Source organism: Atractosteus spatula, chromosome 14 (genome assembly GCF_055471065.1).
Source record: "Atractosteus spatula isolate fAtrSpa1 chromosome 14, fAtrSpa1.hap1, whole genome shotgun sequence".
In the NCBI taxonomy this organism is placed as follows: Eukaryota; Metazoa; Chordata; class Actinopteri; order Semionotiformes; family Lepisosteidae; genus Atractosteus; species Atractosteus spatula.
The window spans coordinates 43,979,368-43,996,528 of NC_142719.1; the positions used below are offsets into that span (position 1 = coordinate 43,979,368).

General features: G+C 40.2%; 1 protein-coding gene across 1 annotated transcript in view; it reads left to right on the plus strand.

Moving 5' to 3' along the window:
* Positions 1-15,383, plus strand: part of psd2 (pleckstrin and Sec7 domain containing 2) — a 110,496-nt gene extending 95,113 nt beyond the window's left edge. The window contains exons 9-15 of the mRNA XM_088933030.1: positions 1,981-2,024; positions 3,932-4,122; positions 7,008-7,078; positions 7,345-7,502; positions 9,077-9,221; positions 11,574-11,717; positions 13,722-15,383. Of these exons, the coding sequence (XP_088789156.1) occupies positions 1,981-2,024; positions 3,932-4,122; positions 7,008-7,078; positions 7,345-7,502; positions 9,077-9,221; positions 11,574-11,717; positions 13,722-13,931 (963 nt within the window). The 3' untranslated portion in view covers positions 13,932-15,383. The remainder of the gene's footprint in view (positions 1-1,980; positions 2,025-3,931; positions 4,123-7,007; positions 7,079-7,344; positions 7,503-9,076; positions 9,222-11,573; positions 11,718-13,721) is intronic.
* The last annotated feature ends 1,778 nt before the right edge of the window (positions 15,384-17,161 follow it).

The following is a 17,161-nucleotide window of genomic DNA, read 5'->3' on the forward strand; positions in this document are numbered from 1 at the left end:
GGGAACAAGTAATTACTATCATTATTATTTTGTCTTTTCTGGTTTCATTGTCTCTCTGTCTTTCATTGATCAATACGTTCAGCCTGTCTAGCACATTTATACTGAATCTTTCATTAAATATTACTACTGAAAATTACATTTATTTCAGTGAGAGAGAACTGGCTCGTCAACAGCAATAAACTAAAGCCATTACTGTCAGAAAAAGTACAAGTGATGTATTATTCCCTAGGACTCAGACTTTAAGTATATTTCTATATCCCAAAACTAAGGCAAGCTAAGTAAAACTTTGGAGAACTTTCTGTCAGCTGTTTATACTTTTAGGTTTTCAGAAATAGCTTCTGCTGCTTTTTTGCATAAGTTGTAATGAAAATAAATATCCCTTGTAAATGGGGTAAAAACCATAAAAGATCATGTTAGCTGAACATCTGTAGGAGTTAAATACCAGAGGAAGGTTATTAAAGTGCTAATGACAGTCATATTTATCTTCACCACTTTGTGATTAATCAAGACCTGGTCATCCCATCAATATTAATGCATCCTAACAAAAGTGCTCATTAATACTGGGAAAGTCTTGCTCCCCAGCTATAAGCCAGCATAAATAAAGGCAGTCAAATTAGCACAGTCATTTCCCTCTTTGGTCTGTTGGCTTTATATATATATTTTTTTAAATCCTTTGGATATTATAACAAGATCATTAGCTGAGATATGTGTGCATGTCAACATTGGGTGTTTATTTGAAGGAAGAAATTTTATGATGGGCTAATAAGCTTTCTAAGCTATCTTTCCACAAGAAGGTAACTTTATCATAAAATAATTCCATTCAAAACACAACTTTCAGCTTTCCTTGGCTACATATAGAATGTTCCTGACCTGGTGGTTTTTAGTGTCACATTTACTGGAAGATCCAAAATCCTTGTTATTTCACGGGGCAAGTTGTTTCTGTTAGAAGGATTGTTGATAAATTTCACTCTCTTGAAATTCCTTGTTTTTATCAGTAGCAGTACTTTTGTTGGACGTCCTAATTTATCAGGACAGTAATTTTCTCTAGAATAACAGGAATAACAAATGAACAGGAATAATAATCATAATAGAAGAACTGTTGGATTTTCAGAAGACTACCTAGGCATTATGACATATTATTAGAACCATTCTTGTCTAACTTATCTTGAAGAGTAAAATAAGTATCTTTTAAATGACTGAAACTTACCACCAATGTGGTTTAATGTTTTCTCTACCCTAGGTTTTTATGAATGTCAAACTGTAGGTTTGGAGACTGATTGGCGGTATCGTTAGACTTCTGATTGAAATCAGAGTAAAGGCTTCATAAATTATAGATTTCGTTATATGCATTAAATGAATGAGTAAACGCCAAACCATTTCAGATATTTTGATCTTCTGAGTCGAGTGTTTAAGTCCTCAACATGCAATAATATTATTTTCATTATTGAAAGAAAAGGCAAATAAATTGTGATTACATGTAATAAACAGGACAGCATATAAGTAGCTTTCGTGTTTCATAGAAGATGTCCTGAATTAAATAGAACTCCTCTAACAGGATCTCAAATATAACTTTTTATTAAATCCTCGTTTTCCACTGTGTGTGTGTGCTGGGCAAACTGCCTACAGAATAGAAAACAAACTCACTTGGCTGTTTGCCCGAGGTGGAAGGTAAGGCCCGTTTCGATTCCATTCATACAGAACAGCACTTGGTGGTAACTGCAGATCTGAGTGGATTTGTAGAGAAGTGTCCGTCTTCAATGATGAGTCTAGCCAGCACTGCAACAGGAGACGGCCACACACAGGACCAAGCGTGATTACTGTAGATGCAAAATATTTGGTGTCCGTACTGTTGTAACTCCTTGGAGCGTGGTCTGTGGTTTCCAAAATAAGGCTAAAAATATGTACTCCCCCTATATACCCCCCTTCTCCTTTTGTAAAGGTTTTTACTTACTGTTACCACTTTTTGTTGTTTCTTCTTAGGTTTTGTACAATTCCATAAAGAATGAAAAGTTGGAGTGGGCGATGTAAGTATCCTTTCCAACATTATTTCATAAAAAGTGTCCCTACTGTAATTCTGCATGAAGACACATCCTGTACTAAGAGCACATTGAATGCACCTGGAGTCCGGAAGTGTGTGTGAAATACATCTCCGTTTGCATTTTTTACCGTACTCATCAGAAATCATTAACAGCTACTTGCTATAATGTGAAAAGACATCAAGTTGTCTCCTTTTGTCTGTGTGGAAACATGATGTAGGTCATGCAGGTGTTCAACACTGATTGTTAGGAAACAATTTCCTTCTCATTTGCCTGGAGATTGTTTTCCCTCTGCGCTGCTCAAGCTTTATACTTCTAATGAGTTCCGACTCCACTGTTTTTGTTTTTATTTTTTTCCTCTACTTTGATACAATTACTTCATGTTAAAATTTATATTATTATTATTTTTTTTATTATTATTATTATTGGACAGATTGTACTGTAGGTTGTCCTAGATAAGGGTGAATGCCAAGTAAGCAATAAAAATAAAACTGACGCCCCTGACTCGAGGAAAGCCAAGAAACCCCGATCCTGACTTATTCAATCATTTGGACTTCGTTTGCTAGTTTAACAAGAAAAACGTGTTCATATAAATCAGTCCTCCCTGTATCAATTTTGTGTTGTGTATTATGCTTTTCATTAGCTGTCATTCATTTAATTATGTTATTTAACAGTGAATTCTGAAAGGCATATCTGTTATTCTGTTTGTCAGAGAACAGAGAATTAGTGGGAATTTGAGGTTGATGAAAGCAGCTTCCTCACATTATGCAAACCCATTTAAATATTGTACAGTGAAATTAGAGGCTAGAGAAACAAATGAAAGACTTTAGCTGGTAACCATTTGGAAAGCTTCCCAATTAATCTATTCAGTTAGAAATATCGTGCTTTGTGTTACATTTAAGATGGCATTAACAGCCATGATTATGCTGTGTAACTGGCTGGATCTGCTTTATGGAAACCCCCACTTTTGTTTGGCAATAGATCTTCAGCTTATCTGAAAACCTCAGTCCACTATGGTTTGTGAAGCTGCAAGCAACTCCCTGCTTGTGCTTTTGTAGCACAGCTCTGTTATCACTCTGCACTGTGTAAGTGCTCTTATAACTGCACTTGCACTTCCTATTCCAAATATAAGATGCATTCACTAGCCAGTTTTTAATCTTCTAAATGCTCATTGCACACTTTTAGAAAATCAAGCATCGGTTTCTCTTGTGAGTCTAGTTTTTAAGCCTGCTACACTCAGATGGGGCAGGTTCCACTTACCTCCTGAAGTGCTTCCATCTGCAAGCTGGAGGCTGATCTGACAAAACTCTGTTACCTGGTCATGTTTCGTGGCAATGCAGAAAAGGTTAGGAAAGTTAGTCAAGATCTGGTCCATTGTCATTGAGTGGTCACTATGATTTTATTAATCTGTAGGCTCGTAGCTGCAGTTTGCATGCAAAGCCTGTGTGTATAAATATATTAAATGCAGAAGCATTTCTAGTAAATCCGAAAGCCTTATATTATTATACAACATAAACATGATGAAAAAAGCTTTCCCATTCAATTTCACTATGCCAAAGATATGACACCACTTCCTGATTTAGAGTGGAAGACTTGCTTCAAACAAAATACATGCTAATTCTGCCCAACTCAGGCTGGAAAGTTCTTCTGTGTAGCTTGGTGACTCGTGGAAATAAAATTCTCTGTTAGTTTGTAGATATTTGAGCAGTCCAAACCTAAGAAATTCTAATCTGAAAGTTAATAAATGACTTCAGAACTATTTATTTGGTAATTTATTTAATAAAGTAATGCTGACAGTGCCGAGTCCTTTTCCAGCAGTGTATTGTTTCACCTGTGGTGTTCGTATCTGTATTGTGACCTGTGCAGCTCTGTCTTTATGGCTTTTGCTCTTGCAGAGATGAAGAGGAGCTCAGGAAGTCCCTGTCGGAGCTTGTGGACGACAAGTTTGAGAGCGGAGTGAAAAAAGTGACCAGGATTGCGGACGGAGGCAACCCCTTCCTCGACATTCCCCTGGCCCTCAACGCCGCAACGTACAAGCACGGGGTTCTGACCCGCAAGAGCCACGCGGACATGGACGGCAAGAGGAGTAAGTGTCAGGCTCCGCCCGAGTCCGAGCGCACAGCTGCGCCCACCGGCCAGCTAAACCCCCACAACCAAACACTGTGGATTGTAGAGGATTTTCTAGAAAAAAACACCTGGAGGCATTTTATCCTTTTGCCATGTTGACTGAGTGATGAGTGACTGTTATGTCGCTTTCCACTTTATATGAGGATACCCTGCCAGCAGCCGTTTCACCCCGGGAAAAGCTGAGGCTGTTGCTGGAAGAGGTGGTAGTGGGGCCAGTAGGGGCTGCTCACCCTGCAGTCTGTGTGGATCCTAATGCTCCAGTACAGTGACGGGGACACTACACTGTAAAAACAGGAAGACGCAGTAGGAATCAGTTTAGCTGGAGCAGCTGAATCTGCTCAGGTACTCGGAGACAGTTGGGTGGGTAGCAGAAGTGGGCAGGCCCACTGGCAGGGAGCTACAGCTTTTAGGCTGTCTGGGTCTAAAAGCAGTGTCAGTTTTTTTATATATATATATTTGTTCTTTACTGTGTGTGCATCTTTCGCCAAACTAAAATTCAGTATATTCTAGGGACATATTACATACTTGGGGGAGGGTTACCCATAACAATTTAAGGAGTGAAGCAGTTCTGAATTCAGATGTCAGTCATAATGACAAACAAATGAAGTGGTAATGCACGGAAGAGACACAAAGGTTTGTAGTTATATAAAACAAAATGAGTTACCTGAAACTGATTTATGCATTTTGGGGGTATATAACACCTGTCTATTTCTGTTGTATTTATCATATTGGGTAAAATTAAAAATGTTTAAGAAGCAAGAGAATGGTGTTAAATATACAAGTAATAGGTTTATTCCATGCTGAAAAAAAGAAGAAAGAGAACACAACGTTTCGGCCGTGGAGCCTTCTTCAGGTGTTCTTCACACCTGAAGAAGGCTCCACGGCCGAAACGTTGTGTTCTCTTTCTTCTTTTTTTCAGCATGGAATAAACCTATTACTTGTTCCTTTGCAGCCTACGCATGCTGACGCAGCTACCCACCTGAAGGTGTTAAATATAGCAGACTTCCTCAGGGACAGAGGTCCACAGCAATAATTACCAGCTGTCTTTTTTATTACCAGCAGGGGGTGCTAAACGCAAGGACAAAACCATACACATGCAATACAAGTGATTCTAAGTATGTTCTGTGAATCGAGCGTATAAAACACATAGAAAAGCTGTAAGTTGTGACTAAAGAGAAAGATAAGACTTTCATACACCCCAGTATGATATTTAGATTGTTTGTTAGAATGATATTTACTGGCAGTAAGGGTTTGTATTAAATCTCATCCTGTTTATCTGTAGGATCTAGGAGCCTGACCAATCTGCAAACATCAAATGATTTATTATTCTTCTGCACCTCATTTGGTATCCTGATTGTGTTGTTTCAGTGTTGATACTTATCCTTGAGCATCCATCATGAGCACCACAAAAGATAATTAATGTAGATTATACAGTACATTATAGCTTACTTAATGCTCCATAGCTTCATGATGGTGCATGTTTCTTTTAAAATATTAGCTCAGAGCAAAAGTTTAGCTTACTAGGCATGGTCTAATAGTAAAGATATTGCAAAATGATTGTAAATAACAGTTGTTGCATATATAGATGCTATGTAAAAAGTATAGTTAGAAATAAAGATGCAAGATCCCTGTCCTTGCATCAGTTAAAACGTTGTCAGCAGGATAAATTGTATTAAGTAGTATTAATATATTGCATGCTTACAAATGAAAAAGTCCTGCGCTGTGTGAATTGTAAATTACGGCCATTCCTCAGATTGCTTACTCAAGCACTATCAGCCCTGCTCTGCAGCACTAAATGCAGTAGTAATTAACTAATTCTCTTGAGGAAGTACCACATGAAGCGGGACTGAACAGAAATTGTCGCCTGCATGGTGGTGATACACCAAGACAAAACAGAGAGGATTCACTGGAGAGGGGGGACCCCGCTAATACATGTGAGGGACTGGCCCTAACCTGTCACCCTCTTACAAGGGACCAGATACTCAGAAAAGAAGGACATACTGGGAGGGGAATTGCATTGTCCACATTCCACCAGGTCATTCCCCTCTGCCATCTGCATCATGGCTTTCTGGAACAAAGACATCAGTGATCACTGTGGCACAAATCACAAGGAAGCCTCTTTACAAATGGAGATTCAGCTCAATCTTCTCCTTTTTCTGAAAAAAAAAAAAACAGCAATCAGAAGTGAATTTTCCCCTATGAGTTACTGTGCAGTTTGCAGGGCTCATGATAATAATAAACAAATCTAAGAATACAAGTATTTAAAAGGAAAAGACATACTGTATGCACCACCTGTTTTTAAAGTGTGCACAAAAGCAATGGCTTATGCAAATAAGGCTGCAAATTATGAATCCTAGTGAGTTTTTATTTCAGAGATATAATCAGAGATTACCTTTTTTGTTTCATGTAATTAACTAGCCGCTATTCATGTAGCTAATATTCCAGCAAATGCTATATATACACACTGTATGTAGCCTATCTGAGATGGAAGTTTTAGAAGTTACGTTAACCTTAAAATAGAGAAGGACAAGGTGTCTATTGTACAGTCGTGGTGTGGAGAGAACTATGAATTTCCTCTCGTTAATTAAACCTATGGTTAAATTAGAGTGACATTTGTTAACTATAACTGCAGTGAAAGTTAGGGGTTAAAGAATAGTAATCATTTAACACATCTTGTTTATTTGGTATGATTTGTGTTTCTTATCTCGATAATGGAACAGAAAAGATGTCTCATGCTATTAGAAACATTAATGGATTATTCAAAATGAAAAAAAGTGTACTCTGTATGTTTTCATTGTTGTGATGCAGTAGCTGTAAACCAACCTGTAATGTGTGTCTTCTCAGCGCCAAGAGGAAGAAGAGGTTGGAAGAAGTTCTATGCTGTTCTGAAAGGAACCATTCTGTATCTGCAGAAGGTAGTACTGAGTTTTTTGCCCAGTAGATGAGAGCATTTGATGTGGCGTTTATCATTGCATGTTTTAAGAACTGTGTGCAAAATTTGTTTAACTCTCTAAAAATAAAGTTCAGTGTGTTGAGGTTTTGGAACATTAGCTGACAACAAATCACTCAGTTTGTTTTTGCAGGATTCAAAGCGGACTAGGTATTTTCCTGAAATGTCAGCTTTCTGCTTTACACTGTACATTTACGTTGTGATTTATAGAAGTTTTTTTCTTGTTCTTAGGATGAATATAAGCCTGACAAAGACCTTTCTGAAGTGGATTTGAAAAATGCCATTCGTATTCACCACGCCTTAGCAACAAAGGCCACAGACTACAGCAAGAGACCAAGCGTCCTCAAATTGAAGACAGCTGACTGGAGAGTGTTTCTTTTTCAGGCCCCGTAAGGAGACTTTTACTCAAACTCATAATCTTTCTCAAGAAAAAACATTAACTGTTTTGAGCAGAAGTAACACAAGATATTTATGTTTTGAGGTGATAACAAGGCAACTGGTGTCCAGGCTCAAGAGTTTGTGGTGTCTGGTCAAAGCCTGGTTCTGCACTCAGTTACTCCCTCAGCCTGTGTTTATTTACACAGAAATATGCTGCAGCAGTGTTGTGGAAATGTCATTTGAAATCCCAAAAGATAAAAATATTTTTGGTGGTTGAAGAGTAAAAACAAAAGCAAATTCTAGAGAGACTCCTGGGAATATAACATAGTTAAAGTCAAAGTAAAAAGTTTTTAGTGCAAATGAACCACAATAGACTATTGTTCGGTTCAGTGCAAATTAAACAAATTTCACAGCAAACATATGAGCAAAACAGACATTTTAAATGTGCTTTACTTTCAGCCTCAATGAATCACATGAAAAGACTCATATCATAAATGGCAGTATCTGTGAGAGGTACATTTTAAGACATAACATTTGAACTTTTCTGGACACAGTTTATAATGAAATATTTATACTTGCTGAAATGTCTTAAAACAGTCATGCTGTATTCCAATTAACACTATACATCAAGTTTCAAATTATTGCTTCACTTAGACCAGCATGAATTGTGCATATATTTTCTGTTTCGATATTGGTTAGATAAAGCCTCCCTTGTTACCCGTCCAGATATATATATATATTTTTACTTTTTACTCTACAAAGCCTCTTTCAAATAGTCCCAGTATTGAACCATCTCATCTCATTTGAGAACCTCATGCCCAGTCAGAGGTAACCCCTTCAAGAAATGGCGTTTTTCATTTCCCCCCGGGAGCGTCCTCTCCCCTCTGCGGTCACGTTTAACTCGCTTCAGCGAGGCTCCCTGTCCCTTCTCCCTCATAGCTGTGTGTGGGGAGCTGCTCGTAGTGCCACACCTCCCGTCTGCTTCAGAACTTGCACTAATCCACCGTGACAGCCAAGGTGGCTCTGTGGTCTCCGAATCAGCTTGCAAGGAGGCTCAGAGCTGGGATAAAGTACAATGGCCACATACCAGTCGAAGTAGTTGACACAGCTCTCTGGGCTATCGTAACTCATCCCTGTGAGAGGCACTTAATTCCCCCCCCTTCTCCCGTCAGATATTACTCTGATTTAGAATGCAGAGCCTCTGACCTGACGTGCCCACTCTACCATTGTGTTGTGATTTGTCACAAGGGGAGTGATAAGCCCTCTTGTTTGAACAGTTCATCATTGCTTGCACAGGTCTTCCAGACCTGACCACGAGACTCGTGGAGTTTTTAAGGGCTGTGTCCTAGGGTTAACCTGACACTGATCAGTACAGAGCATGGATGCGTGTTGTGTTTTCTGTTAATAACCTTATAACTTCATTTCACCCTGGGACTCTAAACAAGACACTTACTGTAGGTGAAATGACAGCTAATCCTAGTGACTGAGCCCCTAGTGCAGTGCAGCCAGAGAGGGCATGACGCCGCTGAGCTGTGCCTCTGCACGCCGAGGCTCATGAGTGATCCTGGTGTTATGGGGTTCGCAGGAGTGAAGAGGAGATGATGTCCTGGATCCTCAGGATCAACTTGGTTGCTGCCCTCTTCTCGGCCCCGGCTTTCCCTGCAGCCATAGGCTCCATGAAGAAATTCTGCCGGCCACTTCTGCCATCATCTACCACCAAGCTGTCCCAGGTAGGCAGGAGCTTATTGGAAATGAAGAGAGTCGAGGCCATGTGGGAATGTGTGATAATATGGTCTAGGAAAATATTTGTCACGTATCTCAAGTGGAGTAGACAAGTTGGAACTATTTTGCACCAATATAAATAAGAAACTATAATTTGATCATTGTAATGTGATCAAACCGATGCCTGTTTGCTTTTACAATCCTTGAGAAGAGACCGTTGGATAGGATTGCATGTAACTACTCTTACATGTTATTATGTAATTTTGCTGTTATTTAAGTAACAGCATTTGCTAAATAACCCTTTAAGGTGAATTTTAGCTTTCTGTTTCTTGCTTGCACACCTTAAAATGTGAAATTAGTTTTTGCCATGTCCATGTATTATAGCAGCGTGATTCTTCGTCTTTCATGCAACACTTCACACAGGTTGCACTTATCTCGTCAGCACTGTTAACAGTGTCATTAGGGATCCATCGATGCTGAACAAAATGTCAAGACGACACTTTGTCTTTAGGTTGTCTCATTAACAAAACCCAGAAATACAGGCAGATGATGCAAGCCTGTTTTACGTTGACAAACATAAAATGCAAATTCTTGCAACAGCACAACTCCAACAAGGTGTAAAAAATATACACCAGCAAAATTAATTAGAATTTAAAAATCAGATTGTCTATTTTGAATGTGAAGAAAAAGGACATAATCTCTCCCTTGGCCTTAAGGTGAGCAATACTGGTGTATGAAATGTGCTAAGATTATATTGTCCTACATGGAAGCGAACAGAGCCTGAGCAGAAAGAGCCATCTTGGATTATCAAAATGGGGATGTTGTCCTTTTTTAATTCATACCTGCACCCGCTGCAAAACATTCTGTGCTGCAGGGGGAAGGCTGTGTCTCGCGAGCTCCCACCTTGGGGATGGACTTGGCCAGGGAATAAGAGGAGGGGGAATTTCTCTCTCTCGGTCTCCCCACCTCGACAGCATTGCAGCGTGCGCCTCAGGGTTACCATGGCAACCAGGAGCCGTATCTCCAGATCGATACGAGGCGGAAGGGGAGAGGAGTCTGGCTGTACACTGCAGAGGAGCTGGTCGCAACCCCCCCCCCCCATTGCGCACCCGCTTTACAGGGTGCCCTTGACAGGAGGGAGGGGGTCGCCTGACACCTCAAGCAAAGAGCCGTGTGGACAGAAAAGAAAAACAAACTGAATTGAATGGGTTGAAGTGTGACTATGCCGCAGTTTTACTGGGTAGTGAGACAAAAAAGGAACGCAATACCAAATTCTTTCTAAAATAACTAGCTAAGTACTAGTTAATTATGGACGTTCCATGACGCCCAACTGTGTTAGCAGGCAGCGGCTGTAAAAGTCATCGCTGGGGTGGTCTCTCTGAATCTGGAGATCATGTAATTGGTCAGCATTCTTGACCTGGTCTGGGCCAATCATGGGTGCTTCAACAGGAGCTTCAACATTCACAGAGAGTTTTTTTTTTCTCATTCATCAAGCAAGCAGCCATCAGATTTGCTTTGCTAATTCCACCACAAACAGCACAGTACAAGCTAAGCACACATGACAGTATGAAAATGAAGTTTTCTGAACTCAAACATTAGCCATCAGATCATACATGTTCCATTTTTACAAACTATAGGATACTCTTCAACATCACAAGGGAACTGAGAGATTGATGAGTGATCCTTCAGATTTACAAAAAGGCATCCTCCTCCTCCATGAATTTCGGCCTGTCAAATCTGCATTCTTCATCTTCATTAATACACAGGGAGACAGGTATATTCTGTGATCACTGGCCAAAATGCAGGTACGTCAGGTGAAAGGACTGCCGGAATGGTTGGTGTCTGACTTCCATCATGTTCCTTAGCCAGTTAATCCCCCTTTTTCTATTCTGTTGAAAATGGGTGGAAACACTGGAACATGCATTTCAGTCCCACGTACGGTACCATCACCCCTATCATCATAGCCTCAGTCTAAAGGTGATTCTTTTCGAAGAAGGGGATGGAAATGGGCCGAGGGAATTTTGGAACCTCATGTGTCACATCACGTGCTTTTACAGCTGTTCTTGTTGCTCACAGAGGCCCCGAGGCACCTGCAGCACAGGGAACACTAGTTCCTTCAGGTTTGTGTCCAATGGCAAAGAGGAACACGGGATTAGGGCTGACTTCTGGCAAGATTTCACATGCCCCTTTCTCAGTCCCAACTCACCTGAACCCTCAGACTAGCAGTTTTCACTTGAGCTCACTGTGCTGAGTCCCACCCTTTTGTTATTCAGTAATGCACTCTTGATGCACACAGTGCTTTCTGGATGACTGTAACTCATTGCATGACTTCTGCTTTATTTCCATGGCTTGCTGGCTAGGAGGAGCAGCTGAGGTCACACGAGAACAAGTTCAAACAGATTGCTGCAGAAGTGGAAGAGCATGGGAAAAACTCCCCCGACAAAACCTTGAAAACAAAAGAAACAGAGGAATACAGACTGAAGGAGCACTATCTAATATTTGAGGTGGGCTGACATTTCTTTTTTACACACTTGTGATAAAGGCACGTAGAGGAGAGGATATTATGTATTAACTTGAGCTGTGTGACCTGTTCGAGAGATAATGATAATGAAGTGATTCTCCCGTGCTTTTGGGATCACCAGTTGTGCCTTTCTCTTGGACCAGCTCAAGGGTTTTGAACCCAAGCCCTAACTGAGGAGAGAGAGAGGAAGTGCAGGCAAACTCCTCTGGTCCCACTCATTTGCAAGCCACTCATTTTGAAATGTGTTAATACATCACAGGAGGTTCAGCAGCAACCAGAGGAGAGGTGCATATCTCACTGACAGCACTGCAAGCCCGCAGGCACTCTCGGAGGCCATAGGGGGCGCTGTGTCACCCAGACACCTGCGGCCATTTATTCTCGGCCTTCCTTGGGCAGCACTCTGGACAATCATGCACTTGCTTGGAGAGTCCTGGTCACAGTCAGATAGTGACGTGACTCAGACTGAGCCAGTGACGCGGAGATTACAGAGCCCTCCCTCTCTCACACAAACGTCTCTAACCCCTCGAGTCACAACAGTGTCCATTTCACTGAGGACACTGCACTAGAAATAATAAAGTGGTTAAATAACACTTAGTATGGTTGTTCATTTTTACTATGTAGTCTTGCCTCTGCCCTGCAGGCACTGGGTTATGCGTCTCTCATTTTAGATTGCACTAACCAGCATGAGGTACTTCGGAGATTAAGATCAGTGAGCTGAAAGGGTTCAGTGATTCACAAGGTTTCTCCTTTCCAATCACAAGTTAAAAGGAAGAAAAAAGCTCTGCACCAGGTGGCTAAGTGACTGATTGATCATCCAGTCGCTGGAATGGAATTTTCCAGTGCTGGCCGGTCAGTCAATAAACTGAGCCTGGCAGGCACACCTGAAGGTTCAGGAACACGTTCGATTTTCAGACAAAAGAATTCACACGCTGGCAGCACCTTCCATGTTAACCCAGAAAGCAGATTTTCAATCTGTTGTGTTAGGAAAATTGAGATTTTTTTCTGGATTTCTTCCGATGTGCCAGAATAAAGTGATAGATACAGCTAATGTTTACCAGCTGCAGTGCTCTAGTGCCTAGAGGCAGCACCAACCTGAAGGATACCACTCGGCTGCAGTCTGTGACTACCAAGTTAAAAATTGTCATAATATGACAAGTGAGATACGATGCAACAATATTTCATTATATGATTTCTAAGATTTTTTTTTCTTGTATCAAAGTGGTTATGTGGCTTAAATGCTTATAGCATTGGGAATTTAAAACACACTATGTTTGGAAACCCACCTCTGGGTCTTTAAAGTTGTATGATCTATCTATATAATGCCCCTGTGTGGACTATAGGCAAGGCATTTTGACACCCTTGATACTGAATATAACTACGCATTTTTAATCAAACTAATTGACCTGCAGATTCAATATTGATTTAGAGTTTTTAGCATTGATCTTACCAGATTACATTTTTTGGCGTCAGTACAATAGGTAATGCATATCAGCAGAGTACTGCTGTTCTTATTTTTTTTTTAATGAGACAAAGCTTAATTTAGATCAATTTTGATGTAATAATCTTGTATCTTGGACTCTCAACCAACGGATCCTACAGCTTTTCTCTAGTCACAGTATCACTCCTTTAATATTCATTTAAATGAGTCAAAGATCAATTAAGCACATGGGCAAGTCACGAGACGAGGGGATATGTCGCGAGTTTGCGGGACTAAACAGATGTCTCAGAAGATATTTTAAACTTTAATACTTGGTTATACAACTATTTATTTTCGTCAAGTGCCTGTGAGGGTGATAGAATGTGAACTGGAAGACTTGATGGCAAGAGGAAAGAGCACTGGCATTTCAGGCTGTTTATTTCTCAGTCATCAACACCCCCCACCCAATCACACTAATCTGCATTGTAAGAAAATCTGCACCTTGCCAGCTTTTGTTCTCTATATTGAGCTCTATTGAACTCACTGCTCTCTTCTAATTTACCTCCACAGAAAAGTCGATATGAAACATACATTAACCTCCTGAAGGCCAAGCTAAAGGTAGAAAGTGATGATTTGGAGAAAATCGAGGCGAGCCTGTTCAGTGGGGAAGGAGAGGAGAGCTGCCTGCGGAAGACACAGTCCAGCCCCTCGCTGAACCAGGGCCATGTGTCCCTCAACGGGAAAGCTGACAGCAAAGACATTCTGGATCACAAGTGCTGAGGAGAAAGGAAACTAGCATGAAGTGGTCTGTGGTGGATATTTTGAGTTCACAGAAGAGCACAATGTACTTATTCCACTTAGGACCCATGTTGGGGCCACGACATTCTAATACAATACATGATGTGATAAAGAAAACTTACCACAAGAGTGTGTTTTGTAACACGGTGAAAACCTATGCTTTTTTAGTGCTTATATAGATCTCGAATCCACTTTGTCCACATGGTAAAAACAAACTCTTTCCAGCACGCTGGCTGCCACTCGTGTGTGCAATAATGGACACATCACCAAGGCCTCTCTGGTCAGATTGTTCTGCTACCCATCTGCGACTGCTATACCTTGCAACATACAGACCTAGTTTTTATTATTTTCTGAAAATAATGCTATGATTATAGCAAACAACAAAGCAGCGGGACTGCAGTGCCAATGTTTTTCTTGTATCAGAAATTGCTGAAACAAGAGAACTGCCACAGCTTACAACCTCCATGATTAAAACTAGATTTCTGATACGCTGATTTATATACTGACAACTATTGCAAAGCAATAGGTAAGAATGCGCTATTGTACAGCCGAGAGACTGTTCTGATTATAGTGCGAGAACTGTGTGACTAAGCCGAGTCTTGTACGCAAAGTGGGAAGATGTATTACTAGGGTACTAGATGACTTGTTTCAGAGGATAAATTACTTCAATGGTACAAAGTAAAGTGTGTGCTGGAACTGAAGGAAAGAAATGCTTTATGATTCAGTCTAGTTGTTGGACAGCACAAGTGTCCCATCTGTTTCATAAAACTCTGCTTCAGAATGCTAGCAGTAAATTAGTAAATGTCATTTTTACTTTATATCAACTTTCGTATTATGAGGCAGTACCATATTGCTATGACTAAAGAGCTGACTTATATAATCCAAGGCTTTTAGGTAGATTAATGCTGTTTTAATACAAAACAAGACATTTTATTATCATTATTTTCGTTTATGAAGGAATTTCCTATTAAGTTGATTTCAATAGGCCTTGCCTTCTGATTGTTTTGTAAGTTGATTTTAATTGCACTTTATGTTACAGCTTTGTTCTGTTTTTCCTTTATTGTAAATTATTTTCATATTTATTTTTATTTTTTATTTTTCTGTGATTTAAAAAAATGTAAAGGACCCTTTTACTGGAATCTAAGGTTATTACTGAAATGACCGCATAAAGGTTCTTTTTATAAATATTTTGGATGACTATTTATTGACAATTGTATGCTGGACATAAAGGTGAAAAGTAATCTGATCACTCTGAAGGGGGTTGACTGAGAAATTTTGAATTAGGAAAAGAGTACAAATCTTGAAAGCCAACCACACACATCTGCAAAAGATGACTGCTGATTCTCAGTGAAATGAAGTGTCCACTTATACAGAAGCTATACATTGTATCCCTTACACTTCCACAAAATGTTAAATAAAATGGATCTACAGGGTCAGTTTTTCTGTTCACTTTGGTCTTTTACTCGTCAATGGAAAACGCATTTCCTAAGTTTATTTTCAGAACGATTTACATGTTTCTGTGATGTTATCCAGGATGCTATGTTTTCACTTTCCATATTGTTTTTTCAACTGGTCACATGCTCCGTTAGGATACTTAATTGTTTTAAACCAAGATTAGGTGCCTTGCAGCCTTCTTGGTGCAATTCCACTACGCTGTACTTCACTGTCCACCCTGTGGGGAAATCCCACAGCTTGCACATGCTGTCAGTTTTCCACTGACCAGACACAAAAGGCTCCCGGCAAACGGAAATCTGCAGTAACGTGCTTGTAGTAAGAAGCTGGGAGTTAATCCAGTTATGGAGAATATTTCAGAAATACCGCAAAGTTCATACATGCTTATTGACAGGTGGTCGTGGATGGGTCTTATTTTGAACTAGAGCTGCAGGGGCATTAAACTAAAATACAGGGCAGTCTGGTGTCCATCAAGGTGCTGCCCTGTGAAGACGTTCCCCTCTGAGTGTCTCCGAGTGCACCTCGTGTCTGTTGCATTAGGGACCAGCTGACCAGGCTGTTTTCATCACAACCCCATCAGACCCTCCAGCTTAACGCATTCAGTTCAGTGACTTTTTTAGTATCTAATAAACCCAAAGAGCTCATCTAGCAGTTTGGTAAAGTAAGCCTTCAAGGACATGACTGGGCAGCTGTCCCACAACCATTTGTGTAAAGAAGTGCCGACAGTTTAGTTTTAAATGTACTACTGTCCTGCTCTATTCACCCATTCACATTATTTTAAGAAGCTGAAATGCGACATCTGCTTCACAAATTGCAGTCATTGCTAATTCCAGTGGCAAACTGACATGGTGAATGATATACCAACAGAGAAAGACAGTAGTTTCAAACAAAGCCAATGGCCTAGTTCACATTCTTACATCTTCATTGACTTAAGAAAATAATGTAGAACAAACACATCAAGCACAGTCTTCATATTGAAAGATAAAGCTAATGGCAAGGTTATGTATTATTTCAGTAGTACATTACCAGCTTACAATCTATGAGAAAATACAAGAACTTTTAACATGTCCAAGTTCGAAACAAATGCCAGACTCACGCAAATTTACATTCTGGGAAAATATCTTGAGATATAAGGAATATAAGAAGGTACTCTATATAGTTTGTAGCAGTAACACTACCAAGACCGGAACAGGTAATGTGAGCAGAATAAGGCCCTCACACCTGAAAAAGGCTTCACAGACGAAATATTGTTTCTCTCTTCTCTTTTTGGCATGGAATACACCTACTTGTTCCTTTGCATTTTATAGTATTCTGTATATGACTAATGAAGTCATCATAAAACCACAATTCATAGTACATTTTCATGATCTGAAATGAAGAATATTTTTCGTAAAATGTTTTAATAGTTCCACAACATGGTGTGGTGGCTCTGTGGCTAAGGATCTGCGCCTGTAGCTGGAAGGTTGCCGGTTTGTATCCCGTGGCCGGTAGAGGAATCCTACTCCATTGGGCCCCTGAGCAAGGCCCTTAACCCCAGCTGCTCCAGGGGCGCCGTATAAATGGCTGACCCTGTGCTCTGACCCCCAGCTTCTCTCCCTGTCTGTGTGTCTCATGGAGAGCAAGCTGGGGTATGCGAAAAGACAAATTCCTAATACAAGAAATTGTATATGGCCAATAAAGTGATCTTATCAATTGGTAACACTGGGCTAATGCATGATAAAGAGCAGCGGGAATGTAGAAGTGCTGAAAAGTGGCTATAG